This window comes from Mustela putorius, unplaced genomic scaffold, assembly GCF_011764305.1.
Source record: "Mustela putorius furo isolate JIRA1106 unplaced genomic scaffold, ASM1176430v1.1 tig00001063_pilon_pilon_pilon, whole genome shotgun sequence".
NCBI classification, from domain to species: domain Eukaryota; kingdom Metazoa; phylum Chordata; class Mammalia; order Carnivora; family Mustelidae; genus Mustela; species Mustela putorius.
The window spans coordinates 3,127,736-3,149,386 of NW_025421556.1; the positions used below are offsets into that span (position 1 = coordinate 3,127,736).

Consider the following 21,651-nt stretch of genomic DNA (forward strand, 5'->3'; position numbering starts at 1 on the left):
CAGAAGTACTCTATGGGAATAGGGAAGAGCTATGAACGAATGTAGACCATCTACCCCAGCATTAAATAGCAAATACAAAAATAAAAATAATTTTAGGCAAATACTACATGGTAGAGCAAGTCTCTTTTAAGTCCCATATCCTAATGTTGTTTTCTTAAGTTAATGATTTATAACTTGAGATAAATAGTAGTTCTTAAGACTTGGTTTATTTTGATTTGACATTCAAAATAAAGTATAGTAGGCTTGATTAGAAATCTATGATATATTCTAGAGACTATGAAGACATGTTTTGATGACTTAGGAGAAAAGAAAAAGAGTTCTTGAAATATTTAAAAAGTTTTTTAAAAAAGAAAAAATAGTTATTGAAAGGAAAGTTCAGGTGTGTTCTTCAAAAAGAAAAAAATCAGTTTAAAAAATTATTATTATTATTTATTTATGCACACATGTGCGAGAGAGAGAGAGAGAGAGAGATTGATCTCTTTAGGATAGGCAACCATGTGTAACTTCATGGTGGGGGGGGTGGGAGCAGAGGGAGAAACAGACTCCCCACTTAGCAGGGAGCCCGACATGGGGCTTAATCCCAGAACCCTGGGATCCTAACCCTAGTGGAAGGCAGATGCTCAACTGATGGAACCACCCAGGTGCCCCAAGAAAATCAGTTCAGAAAAAGAAAAGTTCAGATACCTCAGTGAACACTTCATAAAATTATTTATCATTGAAATAAGTCAGCAAAACACATGACATCGTGATGTTGTCATTAACTCACCTTTATTTCACTTAGTCAGAGGTCTTTGTGCCAGCAATTAGTAGCAGTTTACTAGTGAGCTGATTTATGATTTATGATTCCCTGCCCAATTTTCCTTTAGTCAAGTATTTTACATACGTGAGAGAAGGCCTATTACAAACTCAAGGTTATTTTCAGCTTTAGTCTTCGGTGTAAAAATTCGGAGATTGGAATTTAGAGCTCCAGATATTAGCTTGTGACAGAAAAATAAGAATTTGGAGATAGTAGAAATGGGATAACACTCCCAATGTTTGTTTTCCCGACAACCTGGGATTCCTAAGAATTTTGTGCCTTCCAGACACTTGTCTGGGAGTGCAACACTGGCTTCTGAGACTTCATGTCACATACGCCACTTTGAAGTTTGTAGTTATGAGAGCTTCAGCTTTTGGCTCTAACGGAGCCTGTTTTGATAGATCAGGTTGATCAGAGGGTGAGCGAAGTTATTTTCTTTTATGTATATAAAAACACATTCATTTACATATAGAAACAAAAGAAATCCAGTTAGTTCAATGTGATGAAGTTATACGTGGTTGCCTATCCTAACATTATAATTTGAACAATCTTAATGAATTAATGGTACAAATCTTAACTTTTTAAGATTTGAAGTTATTTTTCGTGTTATCTTCTCCATTTAAAAATGGTCTTTACTTTATTCTTAAATAAAATTACCAAATTGACAGTGACTGATATACGTAAAACTTTGGTATCAACAAACTACTTTACTGGAGTGAATTGAAGTGACTTTCCCACAAAGCATGTACCTCATTCAAATATATATTGTGATCTATTTTTTCATAAATTATCAACATCCTGAAAGCTGTGAAATGCCCATTTCTTCTAAGAAATTATTCACTCTGTAATTGAGAATTCTAGAGACCGTTTACTTCCTCAGGGCCCATTTGGTCTATTAGGATCTTCTAGCTGAAGGAAATCATTACTTATATCAGTTAAGTGTTCTTTGGTATTTCTTTATTTATTCAGAAATCTCATGAACCAAAAACACTGAGGCAGTCTGCAGTTTAGGACACTGTTGTTCACGCTGAATAAATACGCACAGGTTTTTCTCTAAATCATTAGGTATCCTACTTATTTGGAGAAGGGGTCTCTCTCCTAAACACACAGGTAATTGAGGTCTTGGGTCTTAATATGAATATGGAGGTTTTAGGTGTTAAGTGTGATAATTTAAGAAGTATAGCAAGTTAGAGACAGCTTAATCATAATTAAATATTTTTTTCTGACACAGTATAGAATTTTTTAGAGTATTCTAATTTGGTAAATAGAAAAATAGAAATAATTTTTTATTGCTCTAAACAGTTTTTTTCTGTAAAAAGCCTTATCAAAATGGCATAGTTAAGCATACTTAAACTATTTATGGTGATATACCTCACATAACATGAAATGCTATCATTTTAAATTGTACACTTAGTGGTTTCTGGTGTACTCACTATGTTGTGCAACCATCTCTACTGCTGCTTTCAGAACATATCAATCCCCCTAGTAAGATACTTCATCCTAGCAGCAGTTGGTCTCAATTCCCTCCTTTTCCCATTTTCTGAAAATCACTAATCCACTCTTGATCCTTAAGGATTTGCTTATTCTGGACATTTCACATAAATAGAATCATATGAGACCTTTTGTGTCTAATTTTTTCCAATTAGTGTAATGTTTTCAGGTTTCATCTGTGTTGCAGCATGTGACTTACTTCATTCCTTTTTATGACTAAATAATGTTCCATTTATGAATTTATCACATATTGTTTACCCATTCATTAGCTGATGGCCATTTAAGTTGTTTCCACTTTTTGGCTCTTACGAATAATGCTGCAGTGAACATTAATGTACAAGTTTTTACATGAACATGTATTTTCAGTGCTCTTTGTTACCTTGCTGGGTCATATGGGCATCCTGTGTTTAAATTTTTGAGGAATTGCCAAACATTTTCCCCCAGTAGTTGCACTATTTTACATTTCCACTAGCAGTATATGAATGTTCTAATTTCTTTAAATGTCATCAGTGCTTGTTACTTTGTTTTTTTTTTAATTATAGTATTACTAGTGGATGTGAAGTGATATATCTTTTATTTGCATATCCCTAATAACTACTGATGTTGAACATCTTTTCATGTGCTTATTAGCCACTTGTATATGTCCTTCACAGATATGACTGTTTCTTTTCTTTGAACATTTTTTAATTGGGCTGCTTTTTAATTCTTCAGTTATGAGAGTTCTTTATATTTTTTGGATACAAGCCCCTTAACAGATTTATGCTTTGCACTTTTTTTTTCTCATTTTACGTACTGTCTTTTCATTTTCTTTTTTTTTTTTTTTTAAAGATTTTATTTATTTATTTGTCAGAGATAGAGCGCGAGTTAAAGCGAGCACAGGCAGACAGAGTGGAGGGCAGAGTCAGAGGGAGAAGCAGGCTCCCCGTGGAGCAAGGAGCCCGATGTGGGACTCGATCCCAGGACGCTGGGACCATGACCTGAGCCGAAGGCAGCTGCTTAACCAACTGAGCCACCCAGGCGTCCCTCTTTTCATTTTCTTAATAATACCATTTGACAAAAGTTTTTGACAAAGTCCAATTTATCTGTTTTTCTTTGATGGTACATGTTTTGGGGTGTCATATTTTTCAAAAATCATCTGATCCAAGATCATATAAATTTCCAAATGTCTTATAGTTTTAGCTTAATACATGTAGGTCTTTGATCCATTATTAGTTAATTTTTGTATATTGTACACAGCAGAGGTCCAGATCCATTATTTTGTATGTAGAAGCATATTTAATTATGCATAATTAATTCAATTTAAAATCTTAAAAAAGCAACAACTATTCAAACGAACATGTAAAAATTGGAATTTTAAAGCGTATTTTTTTTATTTTAATTTTTTATTTTTTATAAACATATATTTTTATCCCCAGGGGTACAGGTCTGTGAATCACCAGGTTTACACACTTCACAGCACTCACCAAAGCACATACCCTCCCCAATGTCCATAATCCCATCTCCTTCTCCCAAACCCCCTCCCCCCAGCAACCCTCAGTTTGTTTTGTGAGATTAAGAGTCACTTATGGTTTGTCTCCCTCCCAATCCCATCTTAAAGCATATTTTTAAATAAAATAAGGAAATTAATTGCATTATACATAAGGAAATGAAACTAGAATTAATAGTATTGCCATTGGACTTGTCGTAGCTATTTATTTCAACATTTTTAATAGTGTGGCTAAAATGTAGTGCTTATATGAAGACAGTCCCATGGAATTCTTCAATCAACAGTCTTGATGGAAGGAAGAATGTGAGATAATTAGATGATACATAATTTGTCTTTAATCAATATAGCATTTGATGGTTGATGTTTAATATTTTTTGTATGGTCTTAGTAGTTTTTAAACACGTTTTAACAGCTCCAAGAATGTGTTCTTTTATCAAAGTACTAAAAGCCTTAAATAACCTTTTCATTAGTAACTCTGGGCTCTAAGAACTAATCCACATCCAGCATCTTCCTGTGCTGCGGGAGGTTGTAATCTTGACTTGAGAACTATTTCTCAGAGACTGCTTCTGAAGTCAGAGCCAGAGAAGTTAGGATTAATTGCATAATCTGGAAACCTACTGGTAATTGTGCATATCCATTTTCATTGGAAATCTTTCAAGTCACATTCTATTTAATGAGATCTGTTCTAGTCACATCAAGAATACTTCCCTTTCTCAGAGCCATCTTTTACTGCACAATTTCTGTAGTAAGTGGTTGAGCATTAATTTGTTCCATCTTACAGCCCCTTGTGAGTACTACTTGTATCAGTGCTATGATCACACCTTTTGAATAGTAGTACTCTTTGAAAAGTATTCTTTAAAAACAGAGTAAAGCACATTTTGGTCTAAATGGTTGTTCTTAAGACCTCAGAAAAATTACATTATTCAACTGTTGGAGCACCTGGATAGCTGAGTGAGTTAAGCATCCAACTCTTGATGTCAGCTCAGTCTTGATCTAAGGGTCATGAGTTTGAACCCCACATTGGACTCCATGCTGGGCGTAGAGCCTACTTAAAAAATTAATCAACTCTTGCTTCTTGAAAATTCACATTTTTATACATATTGATATATATGTTATTTTAATTTTAGAATTACTTTGTACTAGAATTGGAAAATAAAAATATTGGGAGATAAAGATATGCTTCCATTATATAGAAAAATATAGTAAGTAAGATTTTGCTGGCTTGCTTTATTTTAGAAAATTAGAAAATTGTAATTCAGCTATGTTTCAGTTGTACATCATTGTAATGTTAGTATTGTAATGCTTGGCTTCCACCATTGGCATAAGGAAGTGTACTTCTTTTCATGCATAACATAATAAAATGCTTGTGGTTTTTAGTGTTCTCCTTAAAGCCTAGCAGAGCAACCTTGTACCTCTTTTAACAAGACATGTTGTTAACTTCAGGTTAAATACTATATATTTTAAATCTTAGTTTTCTTTGTTTATTCCTAAAGCCTCAATTTACCTCCCTTTTTCTAGCTATTCCCACTCCTCAGACACTAAGATGTGGAAAAATGAGAAATAAGGGAAAATAAAAATTGCAGCATCTCACTATCATACATACATTGGATTCTCCTGCCTAGTTAGTCATGTTTAAGAAGACTAAATATTATTCTCAGAATTCCTAGCTTTGAACCATTAGCATTATCACATACAATTTTTAAGAAAGGCTTTTTGGATTTATTTTCTGTAACCTGTCATTTTACTATATAGAGAGCATGTCTGTTCCTTTACATGTTTGAACAAATACTTAGTCTGATCATGTCCAACTGATACTGCATTCTTCACCAGAAATCTCAACTTACTGATAAATGTTTAAATTTATTGAAACATGACTCTTAGAATGAGTTGGTAAGTTTTAGTTGATATTTGTAACATGAAATTAGCACTGAATATATTTAGTTGATTGAAATGTGTTATTATTGATATTGTGGCACATTTTATATATAATATGAGCTTAAGGAAATATTAGCTACTGAAAAAAAAAAATAAAACCGTAGAAAACAAGCAGTGAAATGATCAGATGAGAGAGTATGAATAAGAGTCATAAGTACAACTGGAAAAAGTAAATGGATAAAAATAATAAAGTGAAGAAAGAAGGTGATTATGAATAAAGAGAAGAGTAAGGAACTAAAGTAACAAGGAGAAACAAACAAACAAACAAAAAAACAAAGCCAGAGGAAATCAGAAGGTATTGGAAGAAACAGAGGCATTAAACCAAAAGCAAAAGACTTCTAAGAAAATTACTTTGCTAGAGATGGTGTCTCTTATGAGAGATCCAAAAGGTACACAAAAAGGCGACCAAGGAAATGGGAAGTTGTGGAAGTAAGGTAGTATTTGAATTTGACTTACTTGTCTATCTTTTTAGGTAAAATTTTAGAAAGAATCATATGAGAATGCAAATTTCTGATTAGCCTGTAATTCTGACTAGTTATGCTGGACAACAGCTATATTATTGGCTGAAGAATGAACAAACTCAGGTTCTCAAAAAGTACAATAGATCTTTAATCAAGAAATTTATGAAAAATAGTTTTGTTGCTAGTTTCGTTGTGGAAAATAAACAGTAGGTGAAGTATCTTTGTTTTGGTTAAAGATGTCAGTACATGAAAAAATGATCAATTCTACTTTATTGCTAAAAACATTGGAATTTGTAGAATTAAAGATAGGCCTTAGTGCCTCATAAAGACAGAACATTGTTCTAATTAATTTATATTCTGTTTGTCTAGCCTGAGGCAGTGATCATGAAGATCAAATATCTAGAATATTTTTTATTTTTCACTGTTTTAGAGTTAACTAATTCCATAAATTCAAGACAGAATTATTTAGAAATATGGAAAAATGTAGCAGCCAGAACATTATTATTCATGTTTTCATTCTATTTTTATTTATTTATTTTTATTAAAGATTTTTATTTATTTGACAGAGAGAGATCACAAGTAGGCAGAGAGGCAGGCAGAGAGAGAGGAGGAAGCAGACTCCGTGCTGAGCAGAGAACCCAATGCGGGGCTCAATCCCAGGACCATGAGATCATGACCTGAGCAGAAGGCAGAGGCTTAACCCACTGAGCCTCCCAGGTGCCCATTGTTCTCACTTTAGGTTAAACATTTGTTCAGTTATCACACTCTAAATGGTATAAATGTGCTTTCTACATATGATTACAATTTCCTTTCACTGAAAATAGCTTTTACTACTACCAACCAGATTCCTATTCAATAGACCTAGTCCAAGCTTTTGCAAGTAAGTCATTCTCTTACTTCTGCATGACGTTTGAGTCCTAATCTAAAATTTTCCAGTGATACATAGCTTAAAATTAAAGGTCTTTATGGAATTTTTTGGAAAATTTTAAAACCCCAAATTACTTGTTCTCCCCCCGTATAATATTTCTTTTTTTTTTAATTTTTAATTTTTAATTTTTTATAAACATATAATATATTTTTATCCCCAGGGGTACAGGTCTGTGAATTGCCAGGTTTACACACTTCACAGCACTCACCAAAGCACACACCCTCCCCAATGTCCATAACCCCACTCCCCTTCTCCCAACACCCCTCCCCCCAGCAACCCTCAGTTTGTTTTGTGAGATTAAGAGTCACTTATGGTTTGTCTCCCTCCCAATCCCATCTTGTTTCATTTAATCTTCTCCTACCCCCTTAAGCCCCCATGTTGCCTCACCACTTCCTCATAACAGGGAGATCATATGATAGTTGTCTTTCTCCGCTTGACTTATTTCGCTAAGCATGATACACTCTAGTTCCATCCACGTAGTCGCAAATGGCAACATTTCATTTCCTTTGATGGCTGCATAGTATTCCATTGTGTATATATACCACCTCTTCTTTATCCATTCATCTGTTGATGGACATCTAGGTTCTTTCCATAGTTTGGCTATTGTTGACATTGCTGCTATAAACATTCGGGTACATGTGCCCCTTCAGATCACTACATTTGTATCATTAGGGTAAATACCCAGTAGTAGTGCAATTGCTGGGTCATAGGGAAGTTCTATTTTCAACATTTTGAGGAACCTCCATGCTGTTTTCCAGAGTGGTTGCACCAGCTTGCATTCACACCAACCGTGTATGAGGGTACCCCTTTCTCCGCATCCTTGCCAGCATCTGTCATTACCTGACTTGTTGATTTTAGCCATTCTGACTGGTGTGAGGTGATATCTCATTGTGGTTTTGATTTGTATTTCCCTGATGCCGAGTGATATGGAGCTCTTTTTCATGTGTCTGTTGGCCATCTGGATGTCTTCTTTGCAGAAATGTCTGTTCATGTCCTCTGCCCATTTCTTGATTGGATTATTTGTTCTTTGGGTGTTGAGTTTGCTAAGTTCCTTATAGATTCTGGACACTAGTCCTTTATCTGATATGTCGTTTGCAAATATCTTCTCCCATTCTGTCAGTTGTCTTTTGATTTTGTTAACTGTTTCCTTTGCTGTGCAAAAGCTTTTGATCTTGATAAAATCCCAATACTTCATTTTTGCCCTTGCTCCCCTTGCCTTTGGCGATGTTCCTAGGAAGATGTTGCTGCGGCTGAGGTCGAAGAGGTTGCTGCCTGTGTTCTCCTCAAGGATGTTGATGGATTCCTTTCTCATATTGAGGTCCTTCATCCATTTTGAGTCTATTTTTGTGTGTGCTGTAAGGAAGTGGTCCAATTTCATTTTTCTGCATGTGGCTGTCCAATGTTCCCAACATCATTTATTGAAGAGGCTGTCTTTTTTCCATTGAACATTCTTTCCTGCTTCGTCGAAGATTTGTTGACCATAGAGTTGAGGGTCTATTTCTGGGCTCTCTCTTCTGTTCCATTGATCTATGTGTCTGTTTTTGTGCCAGTACCATGCTGTCTTGATGATGACAGCTTTGTAATAGAGCTTGAAGTCCGGAATTGTGATGCGACCAACTTTGGCTTTTTTTTTCAATATTCCTTTGGCTATTCGAGGTCTTTTCTGGTTCCATATAAATTTTAGGATTATTTGTTTCATTTCTTTGAAAAAGATGGATGGTACTTTGATAGGAATTGCATTAAATGTATAGATTGCTTTAGGTAGCATAGACATTTTCACAATATTTATTCTTCCAATCCAGGAGCATGGAACATTTTTCCATTTCTTTGTGTATTCCTCAATTTCTTTCATGAGTACTTTATAGTTTTCTGAGTATAGATTCTGTGCCTCTTTGGTTAGGTTTATTCCTAGGTATCTTATGGTTTGGGGTGCAATTGTAAATGGGATTGATTCCTTAATTTCTCTTGCTTATGTCTTGTTGTTGGTGTAGAGAAATGCAACTGATTTCTGTGCATTGATTTTATATCCTTACACTTTACTGAATTCCTGTATACTAGCAGTTTTGGAGTGGAGTCTTTTGGGTTTTCCACATATAATATCATATCATCTGTGAAGAGTGATAGTTTGACTTCTTCTCTGCCGATTTAGATGCCTTTAATTTCCTTTTTTTGTCTGAATGCTGAGGCTAGGACTTCTAGTACTATGTTGAATATCAGTGGTGATAATGGACATCCCTGCCGTGTTCCTGACCTTAGTGGAAAAGCTTTCAGTTTTTCTCCATTGAGAATGATATTTGCGGTGGGTTTTTCATAAATGGCTTTGATAATATTGAGGTATGTGCCCTCTATCCCTACACTTTGAAGAGTTTTGATCAGGAAGAGATGTGTACTTTGTCAAATGCTTTTTCAGCATATATTGAGACTATCAAATGGTTCTTGTTCTTTCCTTTATTGATTTGTTGTATCACACTGATTGATTTGTGGATGTTGAACTAACCTTGCAACCCTGGAATAAATCCCACTTGGTCGTGGTGTATAATCCTTTTAAAGTACTGTTGAATCCTATTGGCTAGTATTTTGGTGAGAATTTTCGCATCTGTGTTCATCAAGGATATTGGTCTATAGCTCTCTTTTTTGATGGGATCCTTGTCTGGTTTTGGGATCAAGGTGATGCTGGCCTCATAAAATGAGTTTGGAAGTTTTCCTTCCATTTCTATTTTTTGGAACAGTTTCAGGAGAATAGGAATTAGTTCTTCTTTAAATGTTTGGTAGAATTCCCCCCGGGAAGCCGTCTGGCCCTGGGCTTTTGTTTGTTTGGAGATTTTTAATGACTGTTTCAATCTCCTTATTGTTTATGGGTCTGGTCAGGCTTTCTATTTCTTCCTGGTTCAGTTGTGGTAGTTTATATGTTTCTAGGAATGCATCCATTTCTTCCAGATTGTCAAATTTGTTGGCGTAGAGTTGCTCATAGTATGTTCTTATAATTGTTTGTATGTCTTTGGTGTTAGTTGTGATCTCTCCTCTTTCATTCATGATTTTATTTATTTGGGTCCTTTCTCTTTTCTTTTTGATAAGTCTGGCCAGGGGTTTATCAATTTTATTAATCTTTCAAAGAACCAGCTCTTAGTTTCGTTGATTTGTTCTATTGTTTTTTCGGTTTCTATTTCATTGATTTCTGCTCTGATCTTTATGATTTCTCTTCTCCTGCTGGGTTTAGGGTTTCTTTCTTGTTCTGTCTCCAGCTCCTTTAGGTGTAGTGTTAGGTTTTGTAGCTGAGACCTTTCTTGTTTCTTGAGAAAGGCTTGTACCACTATATATTTTCCTCTCAGGACTGCCTTTGTTGTGTCCCACAGATTTTGAACTGTTGCGTTTTCATTATCATTTGTTTCTATGATTTTTTTCAATTCTTCTTTAATTTCCCGGTTGACCCATTCATTCTTTAGAAGGATGCTGTTTAGTCTCCATGTATTTGGGTTCTTTCCAAACTTTCTCTTGTGATTGAGTTCTAGCTTCAGAGCATTGTGGTCTGTAAATATGCAGGGAATGATCCCAATCTTTTGATACCGGTTGAGTCCTGATTTAGAACTGAGGATGCGATCTATTTTGGAGAATGTTCTATGTGCATTAGAGAAGAATGTGTATATTGTTGCTTTGGATGAAATGTTCTGAATATATCTGCAATGTCCATCTGGTCCAGCGTGTCATTTAGGCCTTTATTTCCTTGTTTATGTTTTGCTTGGATGATCTGTCCATTTCAGTTGGGGAGTGTGAAAGTCCCCTACTATTATTGTATTATTGTTGATGTGTTTCTTTGATTTTGTTATTAATTGGTTTATATAGTTGGCTACTCCCACGTTGGGGCCATAGACATTTAAAATCGTTAGATCTTCTTGTTGGACAGACCCTTTTAGTATGATATAGTGTCCTTCCTCATCTCTTATTATAGTCTTTGGCTTAAAATCTAATGGATCTGATATAAGGATTGCCACTCCTGCTTTCTTCTGGTGTCCATTAGCATGGTAAATTCTTTTGCACCCCCTCACTTTAAATCTGGAGGTGTCTTTGGGTTTAAAATGAGTTTCTTCTAGGCAACATATATATGGGTTTTGTTTTTTTATCCATTCTGATATCCTGTGTGTTTTGTTGGGGCATTTAGCCCATTAACATTCAGGGTAACTATTGTGAAATATGAATTTAGTGCCATTGTGTTGCCTGTAAGGTGACTGTCAGTGTATATTGTCTCTGTTCCTTTCTGATCTACCGCTTGTGGGCTCTCTTTGCTTAGAGGACCCCTTTCAATATTTCCTGTAGAGCTGGTTTGGTGTTTGCAAATTCTTTCAGTTTTGTTTGTCCTGGAAGCTTTTAATCTCTCCTTCTATTTTCAATGATAGCCTAGCTGGATATAGTATTCTTGGCTGCATGTTTTTCTCGTTTAGTGCTCTGAATATATCATGCCAGCTCTTTCTGGCCTGCCAGGTCTCTGTGGATAAGTCTGCTGCCAATCTAATATTTTTACCATTGTATGTTACAGACTTCTTTTCCTGGGCTGCTTTCAGGATTTTCTCTTTGTCACTAAGACTTGTGAATTTTAATATTAGGTGACGGGGTGTGGGCCTATTCTTATTGATTTGGGGGGCGTTCTCTGAACCTCCTGAATTTTGATGCTTGTTCCCTTTGCCATATTGGGGAAATTCTCCCCAATAATTCTCTCCAGTATACCTTCTGCTCCCCTCTCTCTTTCTTCTTCTTCTGGAATCCCTATTATTCTAATGTTGTTTTGTCTTATGGTGTCACTTATCTCTCGAATTCTCCCCTCGTGGTCCAGTAGCTGTTTGTCCCTCTTTTGCTCAGCTTCTTTATTCTCTGTCATTTGGTCTTCTATATCACTGATTCTTTCTTCTGCCTCATTTATCCTAGCCGTGAGAGCCTCCATTTTGATTGTACCTCAGTAATGGCTTTTTTGATTTCAACTTGGTTAGATTTTAGTTCTTTTATTTCTCCAGAAAGGGCTTTTATTTCTTTCAAGAGGGTTTCTCTAATATCTTCCATGCCTTTTTCGAGCCCGGCTAGAACCTTGAGAATTGTCATTCTGAACTCTAGATCTGACATATTACCAATGTCTGTATTGATTAGGTCCCTTGCCTTTGGTACTGCCTCTTGTTCTTTTTTTTTTTCTTTTTTTTTTTTTTTTGTGGTGAATTTTTCCGCCTTGTCATTTTGTCCAGATAAGAGTATAAGAAGGAGAAAGTAAAATACTAAAAGGGTGGCAACAACTCCAGGAAAATATGCTTTACCAAATCAGAAGAGATCCCAAATCGTGAGGGGGGAGAAAGGGTTAAAAAGAGGTTCAGAAAGAGAGAAAGCAAGCAAGAAAGAAAAGAATTAAAAAAAAAAAACAACGAAAGAAATGTATAAAAAAGAAAAAAATATATATGTATTAGATAAACTAGTTAAAAATGTTAAAAAAGAAAAGGGTAAAAGTTAAAAAAGTTTTAGCAGAGGAAGAGAAAAATAATGAAAAAGAAAAAAAATTAAATTAACTGCAAGACTAAAGAATCTTAGGGAGAAAGCCATGAGTTCCGTGCTTTGCTTTCTCCTCCTCTGGAATTCTGCTGCTCTCCTTGGTATTGAAACTGCAGTCCTTGGTAGGTGAACTTGGTCTTGGCTGGATTTCTTGTTGATCTTCTGGGGGATGGGCCTGGTGTAGTGATTTTCAAGTGTCTTTACCCCAGGCGGAATTGCACCGCCCTTACCAGGGGCTGGGCTGAGTAATCCGCTTGGGTTTGCTTTCAGGAGCTTTTGTTCCCTGAGCGTTTTCCGTAGAGTTCCGGAGGATGGGAAATCAAATGTCGGCCTCCTGGTCTCCAGCCGGGAGGAGCCGAGAGCCTGGGGCCCCACTCCTCAATGCGCCCTCAGAGAACAGCGCCCAGTCACTCCCGTCTGCCTGACCTCTGGCCGTGCTGGGAGCTCACCGAGCCTGCGACCAGTTCGAGGTAACCCTGAGCTGTGAGCTTACTGTTGGCTCTGTCTTTGTAGCCGGCTTCCCCGTTCTAATACCTGTAAGCCCTGTGACTCTCAGACACCCCCGATCCTTCTGTAACCCTGCAGGACCTGAGGCCACACTGACCCCGTGTGGGCTTCACCCCAGTTTAGCCTCTGGAGTGATGTCCCTCAGCGGAACAGACTTTTAAAAGTCCTGATTTTGTGTTCCATTGCTCTGCCGCTTACTGGGAGCTGGCTCCCCCCCCCCCCCCCGTCTATCTTCCCGTCATTTTGAATTCACTTCTCCGCCAGGCCTACCTTTCAGAAAGTGGTTGTTTTTCTGTTTCTAGAATTGCTGTTGTTCTTCTCTTCGATCTGCTGATGGATTTGTAGGTGTTTGCAATCTTTAGATAAGCTATCTAGCTGATCTCCTGCTAGGTGATAGTCTCAGGCTGCTACTTCTCTGCCATCTTGACTCCTTACCCCCCAGTATAATATTAAACCAGATTTGAAATAGTTCTTTACTTAGATTATTAAATTAATTACTAAATTTATATAAGAATAGAAAAGAGAATTAAATATCATTTTATGGTTATTAAAAATCCATTAAAAATTTTGTTTGTGGTGAAGTTTTATTTAGCTTGTCCCAGTTCCTTGAGTGGTTTACTTACATGTTTTTCATGCTGTTTTATTTTCTTCTTTTTTGTTTAATTGCTTCTTATTTGGATGCCTGATTTTAATAGAATCCAGAGCTTGATCTATTTTTTGAAGATTTTATTTTATTATTTTTTTAAAAAAGGTTTTATTTATTTATTTATTTACTTATTTTAGGGAGAGTGTGTGCATTAGTGGGGGCGGGGGGAGGGAAAGAGAATTTCAAGCAGACTTCATGCCAAGCACACAGCCCAATATGGGGGTCTCAATCCCTGACCCTGAGATCATGATCTGAATCAAAATCAAGAGTTGGATGCATGACCTACTGAGCTGCCTAGGTGCCCCAAGATTTTATCTTTTTAAAGTCCCCTGGTGTGGGACTCGAATCTATAACTCTGAGATCAAGAGTCTCAGGCTATACTGATCGAGACAGCTAGTTGCCCCTGCTGTTTTTTTTTTTTTTTTTGCCTCTCAACAAAAAGGCTCTTCTTGAACTGAAATATTTGAGATAAAGGCATGCAAATTGGGCCACCTTGGCTTTGATTCTTGGTTTTGGCTCTGGTCACGATCTCAGGGTTAGAGGGAACCCCACTTTGGGTTCCCTTCTCATCAGAGAATCTGCTTGAGATTCTCTCTTTCCCTCTCCCCCTACTTGAGTGTGTGCTCCCTCTCTCTCAATCAAATAAATAAATAAATAGTATATATAAAGAAATAAGTAAAAGCATACATATTTGCATGACATACTTGGTAATTAGGCTGAATAAGAAAAAAAAAAATAGGCCCTTATTCCACCCCTGCCAAAAATATTTTCATTTTCTTAGTACTGACTCCTCCTTGCCTCTTCACTTAAACAAATCTTTTTATTTCACTAAGCCCACCATGTTTTGTTTTGTTTAAAGATTTTATTTATTTATTTGACAAAGAGAGATGCAGCGAGAGTGGGAACACAAACAGGGAGGGAGAAGCAGAGGGCAGAAGAAGCAGGCTTCTCGCTGAGCAGGGAGCCCATTGCGGGTGTCGATCCTAGGACCGTGCGATCATGACCTGAGTCGAGGGCAGATGCTTAATGACTGAGCCACCGAGGTGCCCCAAACCCAATATGTCTTTGCTGGAATGTTCTTTAAGAATAAGGCCCAGGAAAAATACCTAAACACCTAGCCCAGTCAATCAGGAAAACTTTCCTGTTTCAGTATAACTAATTAACTATGTTAGATTAACTAGTGACTTCAAAAAAAAGAACCCCTCCCCCCATATCTTGGGCAAAAATCTTAGATGACTTACTGACAAGGAAACATCTTATCCTACTCAGGATTAGAAAGATATAATAGTTCATAGACACTACCTCAAAAACTAATACTTACTGTATGGTGACTAACATAACACAATTTTAAAAAAAGAAAAAAAGAGAAAGATACAATATTTGAAGTAAAAAGCTTCATTTCCTTTTTGATGTAATTATGACACCTTTGGGATATTGGATTTTGTTGCTGATGCATTCTACATACCATTACAACAAGCTCGCAGAATTGTGTTGGAATTTAATTGAAATCATGTTAATAAAAATGTTCCTTTCTTTGCTTGCAGAGAAGTTCCTATAAAACCTGATAGACCCAGACTGGGCATATATAGGACATTTCCCTGCTTATGTGTATACAGATGCATGTACGCATGCATACACTCGCAAACTGTTCAGCTTACATATTTTTTCTTAAAGATCATTATTTATTTGACAGAAAGAGTGTGCGCACATGCTGCGGGAGGGGCTCGGCGCAGGGGTTATGGGGTGGTGGCGGGAGTGAGGAACAGAGGGAGAGAGACAAGCTGACTTGCACTGAGTGCAGAGCCCAATACAGCTCCATCTCACAACCCTGAGATCATGACCTGAGTCTAAATCGAGAATCAGAAGCTTAGCGGACTGAGCCACCCAGGTACCCCCAGCTTACACTTTGTATTGGTATTAGATCTCTATTTCAAAGAAACTAATAAATCTGAAGGACTGGTATGTAATCCCTGTGATATAGTAGTGTAATTTCCTTCCCATTCACTTATTTTTTAAAGCAAATAAACAAATGTAGATGTTCTTTCAAGATGATTTACCACCCCCAAATAGATTCTTCACATTCAAATCCTTAAATGAAATTCTCAGTGTTAGCTGAGCTTTTGTACTTCAGATGCCCTTCTTACTTAATGACTTCTCCAGGCTCTGCATTTTACTATTCTAAATAAATCAACATTTGGGAGGATAGGTTGAATAGGACAAGAAATCAAGCACATTGACATCCTTGTTTGTGATACCTTTCTAATATGTAGACATTCTTGAAAGATAATGATGAAAACAAATTCTTTGCACGGAGGTGACATTGAATTTCACCATTGGCAACACTTGGAAATATTTTGTTATAAATATGGAAATATTTTTGTTAGTAAAAATTTTGGTGTTTGTTATAGTGAGATACATTGTGATAAAATTTTGGAAAAGATTCATTTAATAATTTTGACTACATATTTTAAGAATTTTTAAGAACTATTAGTATACACAAAAATTTAATTTTGTGTGTATTATGCATTTGTTTTTACCTCATACTTGTGGCTGATTCCCTGTATAATTGTCCTTTAAATCCATTTTTGAAAACACTAATTAAAATTTTTTATAAATATTATATTTATCATAATTAGTACTAAAGGAAAAGCCTTATTTGCTTAGTAAAAGCTTCTTTGTAAGTCACACCATGTATATATTGAAGAAATTAAGTGTATAATAAGTGGAAGAAGTAGAAACAAAAGTGTGAGCTCTTCTTTGATTCCATTTGGGATTTTTCAAGGTTGTTTTTTTAAATCAGTAGGTTGGGTTTTGGGTAATGTAAAATGGAACTTTGACCTAAAAGGTTTAGACCTCTTTAGTGGTACAAAACAATAAAGGCTATTTTCACAACTAGTTTTCATTTACTGCGAAGATGTCATACTTTGTCTCTACATAGAGTTCATAACATCAGCCTGAGAAACTATATATGTGAATATTTGCCTTTCATTTATTAATAATTCTAATTTCTCCAATTTGTAAATTACTTTCCCATGAGACATTGTGCATATTGTATTCTAAGTATCTTAAGAGTTAGTGCATATTACTGTTCCTTACCCACACAGTACTATTAACCATCTGGGGCAATTTAGTTCTTTGAATGTTAAAAACAAACTTTTTACTTGTAACTAGAAAATGTGTTTCCATTTATTATCAGTTAGAAACATTTCAAGGACATATACTCGCTCCTTAGTTATCTGGTTTTTGATTTTAGCATGTGGTCTCATAAAATAAGATAATCTACTTTTCCTGCCATGGTCGTGGCTTATCGTCCTCTCTTGTTTTTGCCACGTGTTTATAATTTTGTGGTGGTGAGGGCACCTGGGTGGCTCAGTGGGTTAAAGCCTCTGTCTTCGGCTCAGGTCAGGATCCCAGGGTCCTGGGATGGAGCCCCACATCGGGCTCTCTGCTCAGCGGGGAGCCTGCTTCTTCCTCTCTCTCTGCCTGCTTCTCTGCCTACTTGTGATATCCGTCTGTCAAATAAATAAACAATTTATTAAAAAAAAAATTTGTGGTGGTGATTTCAGGTGATGCTATTTCTCCTAAGGTTTTATTGGCCATTGCTATACAGGACCAGCCATGTGGCAGTGGTAACGGCTAAGCCAGTCAGGGGAATGAGGGTAAGAATGGGAAGCCATGGCAGCAAGGCAGCTTCAAATAATGCTTTAGATATTGCTTCTGGAACATAGGACATGGGCAGTTTACAGCCTGTCTTGTTGAAAGTTTATTCCATAAAAATACCTAACTTAATTTAAATAAAAATGAAATTGTTTTGTGACAAATTTCTCTGATATTACACCCTTTTATTGTAATTCTCTGGTAAACTTTAAATATATGGATTTCTTTTATATTATGGTGAATAAGACTATAAATTCTAACACTAAAGGCTAATATTGTATGCATTTATAGATCTATAGATAGAATATCTATAGATAGAACATCTATAGACAGAATAAACAAAGTATTGAAGGATATGTATTTGAGCTGAACTTCAACACTGGTGTTCCAAGAGATATTTTCTTTAAAAATTATGAAAAATTCAGATTCATCATGAAGCTTTTAATTGGTTGATTAAAAAGAGGAATGTATGTAAGAAGTATTTACAATTGCTATGAATTTTGCCAGGAAGAATTCCTATTTTCTCTAATTCATTATTTATTTATTTTTTCTCAATGTTTACACAAGTTCTCTGATACGATCCCTATAAGTGAGAAGCCCCTGGCAGAACAGGACTGGTACCATGGAGCAATTCCCAGAATAGAAGCGCAAGATCTATTAAAACAACAAGGAGACTTCTTGGTGCGAGAGAGTCATGGGAAACCTGGTGAATATGTCCTTTCTGTATATTCTGATGGACAAAGGCGACACTTTATCATACAATTTGTTGATGTACGTTTTCAATTTAGTTTATATGTATATTCTTATGCAGTTCATTATGCTATAATTATAATAAAATGATGAATAGTTTATGATAAGTGCCCGTAACATTTTAGCTTAGTACTTAATTTTACTTTTTTCTGAATTCCTTCAATACAGTGTGCAAAAATTCACTAAAGGTTAATCTTATTAAGGACATATTTATTTTAAGTTATTATAAATTACAAATAGTTGTTATAAATTTAAATTAAACTCAAATGCACAAACATTTAAAAAATACACATTTTTAAAGATTTTATTTATTTATTTAGAGAGCACAAGTGCAGGGAGAGGCAGAGGGAGAGGGAGAGAGAGAGTCGCAAGCCGACCCCAAGAGAAGCGCAGAGTCCAATACAGGGCTCGATCTCACAACCAGGAGATCATGACTGAGCCGAAATCAAGAGTCAGAAGCTTAACCGATAGCCACCCAGGTGCTACAGACATTTAAAGTATTTTAAGCTAAACATTTAAAATATTTTAAGTTGAACATGAACATTAAAGTTATTTTAAATTAAAATTAAAAATATTATTATAATTTTTCCCTTTTTTCATGAATAAATTTAATAATAAATTTTATACTCCTGAAACTAGGCTTTGAAATTGCTTTCAAAAATATACCATGACAGGGGCGCCTGTGAGGCTCAGTCAGTTAAGCATTTGCCTTCTGCTCAGGTCATGATCCCAGGGTTCTGGGACAGAGTCCTGCATTTGGCTCCCTGCTCAGTGGAGAGCCTGCTCCTCCCTCTTCCTTCACCCCTACCCCAGTTTGTGCTCTCTCCTGCTCACTCTCTCTCTCAAATAAAATAAAATCTTCATTTATTTTTTTAAAAATATTTATTTATTTATTTATTTGACAGAGAGAGAGAGAGATCACAAGTAGGCAGAGAGGCAGGCAGAGAGAGAGGAAGGGAAGCAGACCCCCTGCTGAGCAGAGAGCCCGATGTGGGACTCAATCCCACGACCCTGAGATCATGACCTGAGCCGAAGGCAGCAGCTTAACCCACTGAGCCACCCAGGCGCCCCTAAAATAAAATCTTAAAAAAAATATATATATATATATACCATGAGAGATTTTTAAGATATTTGTAATTAAATAGGGATAATGAAATTTCCTAATAAAGGGGACAAGGATAGTTGAATTAGCTTTATTATTAATTTAGGTTTAAGGCTCCTTTTTCACCTTTATGAGTAAGCTGTTCCTTACTGGCATTAATAAACAATAAATAGAAATTGATGAAAAAATGTTTAAGTGATTTGTTCACACTGCTGCTTCTGATTATTTATTAAAGTTTATTAAGTACTGCTAAACTACTTCTTAGGTTTGTCTTACTTTTGATTAAGCATTGGACAGATGAAAAGTAATTGCGAAGTTTTGTTTAACTTTACCTACTGAGAAATTCTTGATATTTTTGGCGTATGAAGCCCTCTGTCATTTTTCACTCCAACATTTCAAAGAGCATGCATTTTCAAGCTGGCTATCTTAAGATTTCAGTTTATGTCCAGGAAATTGAATGCTACTAATTATCTTACAAACAGAGTGAACCATGATTGCTAGATAAAGGTCAAAGGGTTTTAGGTAGATATGTATCTACATATCTTTCTCTCTGTGTGTGTATATATATATCAAAGTATGTATCTGTAATTCTGAGGTGAATTTCACATACCATGAAAGTGACCATTTCAGTATACAATGGCATTTCATATATTCACATCTAGAAATTATATTTAAATGAAAATAGATGCCATTCTAATGGGTTAAAAGGAATAAATCCATCAAGGTTTATAATTTTCATTGCATTGTTAATTTTGTGTAGCATTCAGACCTCAACTTCAAAATCATATTTTCCTACATCCGTACATCCCACCTACTGTTTCTAGTAATGTGTCCTTCCTCATTTCCTTGGCAAACTCTTTTATAATTTGTATGTGCCTTTAAGTTATGGATGTAGATAAGCTTGCCTATTCCAACCTGTGACCATGCTGGCAATATTTAAAAAACAGTTTGTGAATTGTAGAAGGAAAAGTTATAGGTAAAGTATAAACTGAAATCTATGTGATTGTCTCCGTGTGTTTTCTAAGCTCTAAAAGTTACTATTTCATACATTAAACAAGACTGAAATATTTCCCTTGTTACCACTTATAGTTTAAAATGTAACTGTAAAGGTTACAACTGTAAGGTAAAAATAAATAAATAAATAAATAAATAAAATATAACTGTAGGAATTTAAATTACTATTATTAGAAACCAAAAGGAAGGGGTCTACTTGCAAATTAACACTTGTCTTTAATATTTTCACTTTGTAAGTGACTAAAATAAATAGTATGATATATTCTGAAAATAAATTGTTGCCCATTCACATTTGAAGATTTTATTTAGCTTCTTTCTGTCATTGAAATTTTGCAGAGATCTCTATTAAAGATGAGAGTTCTTATATATCTGTGAAAGCATCAGATTTTCCACTGCCTAATTTTATTTAGCTAATTCTTATTATATAATGTTGTGCTGTTCAGTCAGTTGAAAATAGGAGTTTTGAGATGATCTAGACTTTTGGGGGAGTTTTTAATTCTCTTTCATTTTGTGTGGGTAAATCTTCCATGAGTTAAAATTATCCCATTTCCTTCCTCATATATGTGTTGCCTAGAAGAGCCCAATAAATCGGGAAATTCATTATCAGATATTTAATAATTGCCTATTATAGTCCATCAAGGAGTTTATAATCTAATAGTAGATTATAAAGGCTGTACATAAATATGGGATGGCTGTTCTAAGAGAGGAAGACAAAGGTGAGATTTTAGAAAATGAGAAAAATACCAAATAACATGAAAAAAGCATTGAACTTGTTATCATAAGACTTGGGATTCCAACCCAGTTCTGCTCTCTAGAAGGTCCATAGTTTGGAAAGTAATGGGGTTAATAGCCTATATCATGATTACGGGAATCAAATCACTAAATATGTATTTTGTAAGGTATATAAGGTGCTATGCAGAGATTAGGCATTCTTACCACTGTTTAATGACTTTATTTGGGAAAAGTTACTTTAAAAATGTCTTTTTGGGGGGCGCCTGGGTGGCTCAGTGGGTTAAAGCCTCTGCCTTTGGCTCAAGTCATGATCCCAGAGTCCTGGGATCGAGTCCCACGTCAGGCTCTCTGTTCAGCAGGGAGCCTGCTTCCCCTCTCTCTCTGCCTCCCTCTCTGCCTACTTGTGATCTCTGTCAAATAAATAAGTAAAATCTTAAAAAAATTAAAAAAATAAAATAAAAATGTCTTTTTGGTTTTTATGTGATTTATTTGTAAAATTTCAATAATAATGAAAGTGTTGTTTTAGAATTTATATTTTAAAGTTTGAGGTATTCATCAATCACAGATAATGGGATTTTTAGCAACATTGTCTCTGTCACCTACAGTGTAAGATGGCAATTATT

At 35.6% G+C, this 21,651-nt stretch overlaps 1 protein-coding gene across 6 annotated transcripts in view; it reads left to right on the plus strand.

Moving 5' to 3' along the window:
• The window catches only part of FER (FER tyrosine kinase), a 470,546-nt gene that overhangs the window by 193,055 nt on the left and 255,840 nt on the right, over window positions 1-21,651 (plus strand). For 4 of the 6 annotated variants that reach the window (XM_045087150.1, XM_004761299.3, XM_045087151.1 and 1 more), the window contains one exon: window positions 17,998-18,201. The exons of 1 other annotated variant lie outside the window; for it this stretch is intronic. In XM_045087150.1, coding sequence (XP_044943085.1) covers window positions 17,998-18,201 — 204 coding nt within the window. The remainder of the gene's footprint in view (window positions 1-17,997; window positions 18,202-21,651) is intronic. One more of the 6 variants, XR_006608698.1, reaches the window with a different exon arrangement.